At 38.8% G+C, this 7,707-nt stretch overlaps 1 protein-coding gene across 1 annotated transcript; it reads left to right on the top strand.

Annotated features, from left to right (window-relative positions):
- The first annotated feature begins 549 nt into the window (after nt 1-549).
- On the top strand, nt 550-4,832 carry LOC129437312 (extracellular calcium-sensing receptor). The gene is given in 6 exon segments (XM_055195463.2): nt 550-758; nt 1,593-1,884; nt 1,988-2,782; nt 2,854-3,081; nt 3,252-3,375; nt 3,934-4,832. Coding segments are annotated over 6 exon segments (2,547 nt in total).
- Nucleotides 4,833-7,707: the final 2,875 nt, after the last annotated feature.

Raw genomic sequence — 7,707 nt, 5'->3', positions numbered from 1 at the left:
TCTCAGCTCGGCGCCTCTGCCTGCCCCTTGCAGAGTGCAACCTGCTATGGCCTTTTTTGTTTGTCCATCCCGGCAGCTCTGAGGAACCCACCATAAGCATATATTGAGTTATACAGATTATTATCATTGTGATGCCACTTTTATCAATGAACAGTTTGATTACCATCTTATGAAAAGTGCACTTATTATTGAAATGGATTTTGAATTTTCAAAGCACAGGGGGTCATTACTGCATTCAGGGCTTGAGAGTCATTAAAAAGATCTAAAGATAGTACATAAATGAGGTACATCATCAAACAACCAACATTGATAATAATTTGAACTAAACTCAGGTTCCCAAAAAAATGAACAGCAGCATTGCTGCAGGAAGATTGTGCAGGAAATTCATTATTTTGTAGCTCAGTTTTTTAGGTGGTTCAATATTATCTATAAAACAATAAAAGCAAGCTAGTGTAATGATGCTGATCCCAAATGGAATTTCAAAAAACGATAAAGGGCAGATAATTTCCTGTTCTGCCACAAAGGCTCCTGCTCTACCTTCACATGGGTATGGCAAAGAAGACACTCCTGCTACTGCTGCTATATGTTGCTTGCATTCCAGCCACAGCAGACGTCTGCAAAATGCTTAGCCAGCCATTCCCACCACTACTTTCTGCAGAAAGAGAAATTAACATTGGGGGGATTTTGTCAATTCATAGAACTGTTGTGCAAAAGTTGCATCCTTTTACTTCCAAACCAGAACCACCTACATGTGTCAGGTCTGTATGAGAATAACATTGCATTATGAATACTGTAGTATTATGAATACTACTACTGGGACAGTTCACTCAAAAAGGAAAATTCTGCCATTATTTACTTATCATCATGTTGTTCCATATTTCTTTGTTCTGCAAAATGTTTGTAACCAAGCAGACTTGGAGGACTAAATTTGTGGGCAATACATTTTTAAGTCTCTTTTAAAACACACTTGTTTGATCTGACCAATTATCATTTCATTTGTATTATACTGTAGTTGGTATTTGTTTAGCTGTCATTACTTTGGTTTACTCTAAGAATGGATGTGTTCATTTTTAACACATTGTTTAGATTGTTTAAATTATATTTGTTTTTCTTTCTGTCTTAACAGTTTACAGTTAGATTTTTATGTTCAGCACTATGTTCAGTTTTTCGGCTGTTTTTAAATGTGCTCTATTTGAACTGTACAAATAATCAGGTCATTCTAAAATTAGCAAGCTGCAATTTTTGTTTTAATTGCCTCTGTCTGTGTGCATTGAGAGATGTCCTACTGGCACTAGAAAGGCTGTGCAGAAAGAAAAACCTATATGTTGTTATTACTGTATACCATGTATGTGAAATCAGAAAAATTACTGGTAAAATAAATTTGAATAACTTTATTTATAAAGGTTGATAAATTATTGTTAGCACAAAGCAAAAGAAAATGTATATAGGTTAAGAACAACTTGAGGGTCAGTAAATGATGACAGAATTTTAAATTTTGGGTAAACTTTCCCTTTAAAGGTGGTACTATAATAATACTTTAATTATTATTTGCAGAATATACTGTAACACTTTACTGATGTTTATTGTCACAGCTTTAACTTGCGTGAGTTTAAAGTGGCTCAGACACTGATTTTTGCCATAGAGGAGATAAACAACAGCACACAGCTGTTGCCTGGTGTCACTTTGGGCTATAAAATATATGATGCATGTGGGACAATAAATCAGGCTATTCTGTCGAGTATGGCTTTGATAAATGGCATTAAAGAGACTTTACATGATGAGTCCTGTTCTAGACCACCCTTTGTTCAAGCCATTGTTGGAGAGACGAGCTCTTCTGCCACCATTGGCATTGCCTCTTTACTAAGCCCTTTCAGTTTTCCTGTGGTAAGAACTCTTTTATTGATTTGCCACAAGTTGTCATGTTTAATCAGTGATAATGTAAAAGTTTTTGATTTTTTTAAATTATTTTTTTCTTTTGTTTTTGTAGATCAGTCAATTTGCCTCATGTGCATGCTTGAGTGACAGAAAAAGGTTTTCATCCTTCTTCAGAACGATAGCCAGTGATTATTATCAAAGCAGAGCACTGGCTCAGCTTGTCAAGCACTTTGGCTGGACTTGAGTTGGAATGATCAGCAGTCGCAATGATTATGGTAGCTATGGAATCTCAACATTTGAAAAGACAGCACAACAATTGGGGATTTGTGTTGAATACTCAGCCACTGTATTAAGAACCGATACACAAGAGCAGCTCCTAAAGACTCTGGAAATGATTAAAAGATCAACAGCCAAGGTGGTGGTATCTTTTACATCTGCTGGAGATTTTATCCCACTCCTGCAATTAATTGCGCAACAGAATGTCACTGGGCTCCAGTGGGTCGGTAGTGAATCCTGGATCACTTCTCGAATTATTGCAGAAACAAAGTAATACAGTTTTCTCACGGGAGCCGTGGGCTTTGCCTTACAGAACATGAAGCTCGACGGACTGCGAGAGTTTCTTTTGACTGTGCACCCTGATCAGGAACCAAAAAATGAACTTTTGAAAGATTTCTGGGAAACAGCTTTTCAGTGCTCTTTCAGAAACACCGGAGGTAGCGCAGGTGGCTGTACTGGCTCAGAACGCCTAGCAGAAGTGCAAAATGAATTTACTGATGCATTAGAGATGCGCTTAGCAAATAAAGTGTACACGGCAACTTATGCTGTCGCACAGGCACTGCATAATTTGATAAAAGATGTTGAGTCCTCCACAAACAGCAGCAAAGTAGAGGTGCCCACACCAAGAAAGGTGATTAAGAAGACAAACAATTAAAAGATAAAAGTCAAACTAAAACCAATTATGTATGTGTTTATTCGTAGGTGCTGGAGTATATGAGAAATGTCAGTTTCACTGCCAAAACAGGTGAGAAAATATTTTTTGATGAAAGTGGGGACCCTGTAGCAAAATATGATCTGGTCAACTGGCAGCCTGTTAAGGATGGAAGTATGCAGTATAAACTGGTTGGTGCGTATGACCACTCACTGCCTCCAGAGAAACGTCTTAAAATTAATCAGGAACTTATGGTATGGGCTGAGAACAGCAGACAGGTACGTCAAAAATCAATTTAAGAGGGCAAATTATGAGGGCACGATAAATGACTTGGCAATATGACAAAAATATAAAAAGGCTAACTGGGCAAACTATCGCTTTAAGGACAAGCAATTGACATTGCTTGAAATCATTATTTGGGCCTTACATGGAACTTCTCTTTTCACAGCTGCCTGTGTCTGTGTGCACTGAGAGTTGTCCTCCAGTCACTAGGAAGGCTTCACAGAAAGGAAGACCTATCTTCTGTTATGACTTTATTCAATGTGCACATGGAGAAATCATTAATCATACAGGTAATAAGTACTAGCTCATGCTTTAAGTAAGCAATAAGGTACGAGAGGCTTCGCTGTATCGTGAATAAGTAACGGCTGAAGGGCATTGTTAGGCACGGCGCAAAGCGGAGTGCCTGCAACCCCTTCAGCCGTTACTTATTCAAGATACAGCACTTGCCTCGAGTACCTTATTGCTTTTATAAAACGGTTACCACACAATATTAAAATAAAAAAATATTAGTGCAACTTTCATGAAGTTAAATCAATAAAAGCATTCCTTCCGCTAGAAAAAATAGTCCCTGACTGCGAACAACAACATGAAAGCTCAAATAAAAACAACAAACTGTTCTCAGACTTTGTCTCAGTATATGTTTATGTGTTGCTAAGGGTGTTACTAAGGGCGCAGTGATATTAAATAGAACTGTTGGGTGAAGCGGTCATAGCAGTGTTTTATCGGAATAAAGCACACCTATTGACCAATCAGAATCAAGGATTGGAACTAACCGTTTTATAATACTGTACAATGGCCAGAGACCTTGACATGTGCTTTGTATTTATATTTGTTTAATTCCTTCACAGATTCTAGTGACTGCTTTTCTTGTGATTTGGAGTATTGGTCAAATGAAAGCAAAGACAGATGTGTTTTAAAAGTGATTGAATTCCTTTCCTATACAGAAATCATGGGGATTATGCTTTTTCTTTGTTCGCTCATTGGAGCATTATTATCATCAATTGTATCTCTTGTGTTTTATCTTCATAAAGAAACACCTATTGTAAAAGCCAACAATTCAGAGCTAAGCTTCCTGTTGCTCTTCTCATTGACTCTGTGTTTTCTCTGTTCACTTACTTTCATTGGTCGCCCCACTGAGTGGTCCTGTATGTTGCGTCACACAGCGTTTGGGATCACTTTTGTCCTCTGTATCTCCTGTGTTCTGGGGAAAACAATAGTGGTGTTAATGGCATTCAAGGCCACACTTCCAGGAAGTAATGTCATGAAATGGTTTGGGCCTCCTCAACAAAGACTAAGTGTTGTTATCCTTACATTAATACAGGTCCTAATTTGTGTGCTTTGGTTAACAATATCACCTCCTTTCCCATATAAGAACATGCGTTATTACAAAGATAAGATCATTTTAGAATGTAATTTGGGTTCAGCTGTTGGTTTCTGGGCTGTTCTTGCTTATATTGGCTTGCTTTCAGTCTTGTGTTTTATTTTAGCTTTTCTGGCTCGTAAGCTCCCTGATAACTTCAATGAAGCTAAATTCATCACATTCAGTATGCTCATATTCTGTGCTGTTTGGATCACATTTTTCCTAGCTTACGTCAGTACACCTGGAAAATTTACTGTAGCCTTGGAGATATTTGCTATTTTAGCTTCAAGTTTTGCTTTACTATTTTGCATATTTGCCCCAAAATGCTACATAATTTTGTTAAAACCAGAGCAAAATACAAAGAAACATATGATTGGGAAAGAGTAATTGTAAAAAACTCAAGGATGAAAATCTAATTGGACAATGTGATGTTTTACTAAGTAAACAACAATTGACAACCAAACAAAAAACATTGCCATGTAATAAAAAGCGTGCAAGCACAAATATTTATGCTTTTGGCTTGTTAGAGTGACAAAATGACTGGAAGAGGTTCAACGTTACTGCCTGGACAAACATTAAAATCACATGGTATACACTGTCTCTACACTGCTAAACTGATTGATCTTATTAATGATGGCTACACTAGGGTTGTCTGACACATGAGTTCCGCTCTCCACAGGCTGTGGCAGGATCTGCAGTGCAGGCCGAGTCAGAACTAGGCACAATGTACTATCACTAGCCATGTTTCCATCACCATGATTTTATGCACATTTATAATTATCGCATCGAAAATGATTGATGGAAATGGCAAATTTCCATTAAAAATCTCTTGATTCGCAAAACATCGCTTAAGGTGGATTTTGATTTATGCGAAAAAGAGTAAATTGGAAAAATGGGAGATAGAAAGGTATTTGCCGAATTAATTCTGATGTAGCCAACATTAAACACACCGGACTGACAGTCTAGCTCATTCCGCTACAATATATGGGGCTTGACTTCATCGCAGTGTCTTTTTCTATGCATAGCTTTCAGTTTGGCTATTACAAGCTTCGCGGTAAATACATTAATAAATTGCCCCATTGTGACTACATGCAGTCCTGTCTCCATTTTCCATGTGTACATTGTTTTGTTTACTCATGGTTACTAGGTTACCCAGTACCGCGCAAACAACTTTATGGAAAAGTACCTAATTCGCATTTCTTTGTTTTTCTTTTTTTGCGAATTATGAAAAGATTTGCATCACATTTGGATGAAAACCCAGCTACTGATCATCTTCATCACTGCCATATTCTGGACCTACATTGTGTTCTGCCTAATAAGAAATTACAGTGACTTTCTGCACTTAATAAATAATGGAAATTCAATTTAACAGCCTGTATTACTTACATTAAATAAAAAAATGAATGCATTAATTTGGGTTATTATCTACATTTATTTATACAACAGTTCTTTCTGGTTCTCAAATCTGATTGGCTAAGAGCCCTTCCCAGCCGTGCAATATTCTACTGATAACATAACAGTAACTGCTTTACTGTTTGTATCATTCCGCCACCTACTGGTCATTTTAGATTTAGTGAGGGAGGTTTCTTTAAACACTTGAACAAAATAGGGTCATCTGTAATTGGAAAAAGCTGTCACCAAAGCGGACACACACATCCACAGGCACAAAAGCTTATTTGAAACACTTTCCGAGTGTCTCAATAAGTTCCCTAGCTCATTAATCAGTCTGTGAATCCCAGTGGGAAGGTATTACCCTGCTGAAAAAAACAGCATACCAGCAAGACCAGCATATGTTGTGTTTTGGTGCTGGTTTGCTAGTGAACACCAGCTAAACCAGCATCAAATCAGCACCAGCTAAACCAGCATTAGCACCCCAGTAAACCAGCACCAAACCAGCATTAGCACCAGCATCCCATGCTGGTCATACCAGCAAGACTAGCAAGTGATCGTTGTGTCTCGTGTCTGTGTATTCAGCACACTGATGCAGCGTTCGTGGAGGGCTCGTGTTCCGCTTGAGTGAACATGACCCTCTTGGATTTGCGGAGACGGGTTTCGTACCTCCAGGAACGTCACCCCTCCTTTCTGTCGCGGAGCCCCTTTAAAGGTGCGGTGGCAAATCTCCAGAATTTTTTTTCTCCGTATAACGGTGCTGAATCAGTCTGCTGTTTCCCTATCAAAAGCTACTCTCGATGCTACGCTGCTAAGGGGAAATGTTTTTATTTGTTGACCAGCTGAATATAGGGTGTAAACACGTCAATGGAATTGATCCGGAGGTATATATCGGTTGATAACGACATCACAGCGCATCCGATGCGAGGCTGTAAAATAGATAAGCACCAGCTGTGTCATCAGGTCTTTTTATTTTCAGACCAACTACTGAATGTGTGTGTGCTACACTCAAATACAAATCTCTCTCTTACCTTTTGAACTTCACTTGAGATCTTTGTTAGGAGTTAGATTCCAAAAAGATAGAGTGCAGATTTTCTCTCTTACCGATTTAAAAAGAGTTTAAGTTAAAAGGAAAATATGAGTAAGAAGAGCCACAAGCAGTCTAAGTCCTGTGTTTGTTCTCACTCTATGGCGAAGGACAACACACACAATTACTGCGTTGTGTGTTTGAGGGAGGAGCATGCAGTCACGGCTTTACAGTCTGTTGAGTGTGAGCATTGTGAATCATTCATAAATGTGCAATAAAAATGCTTCGTGCTCGACGTGATTATTTTCTGACGGCACCGTCAAATTTAAAATATATTTCTTCGCGTGATTCCGAAGCGCATTCTAGTGTTTCTTCAGATCATGTGGGAGATAATTATAATGATGACATTGATGATATCTCTCTCGGTTCCTCGGACTTTGATAAACCAACCTCAGAGTGTTGCTCGCACGATCAAAAGTCGGTCGAGGAGCTTCTTGAGGTTGTAACACACGCGGTGGCCAGGTTGCAGATTGATTGGGCTCGTGAGCCAGAGAACCCCAAACAAAGCAAACTAGGGCATAGGTTTCTATCTAGTGACAAAGGGGAGAGGACAAAACATGAGCCTCTCCCCTTCTTTGAGGATAATCATGGTGAATTAAATAATTTATGGGAAAGACCATACGCATGTTTTCATGCCTACGGCGTCAATTTATTTGACTATAGTGGGTGCGAAGACGCGCGGATATACCGAAATGCCAAAGGTGGAAGAGATGCTCACGAATTCTCTCTCGCCTGGCTCGGCATCCTCATTAAAGAAGCCTACCCTCCCCACAAAGCCTTGTAAAA

This window comes from Misgurnus anguillicaudatus, chromosome 24, assembly GCF_027580225.2.
Source record: "Misgurnus anguillicaudatus chromosome 24, ASM2758022v2, whole genome shotgun sequence".
Taxonomy (NCBI): domain Eukaryota; kingdom Metazoa; phylum Chordata; class Actinopteri; order Cypriniformes; family Cobitidae; genus Misgurnus; species Misgurnus anguillicaudatus.
The sequence above is the reverse complement of the archived record's forward strand: the minus strand, read 5'-3'. Positions and strand labels throughout refer to the sequence as shown.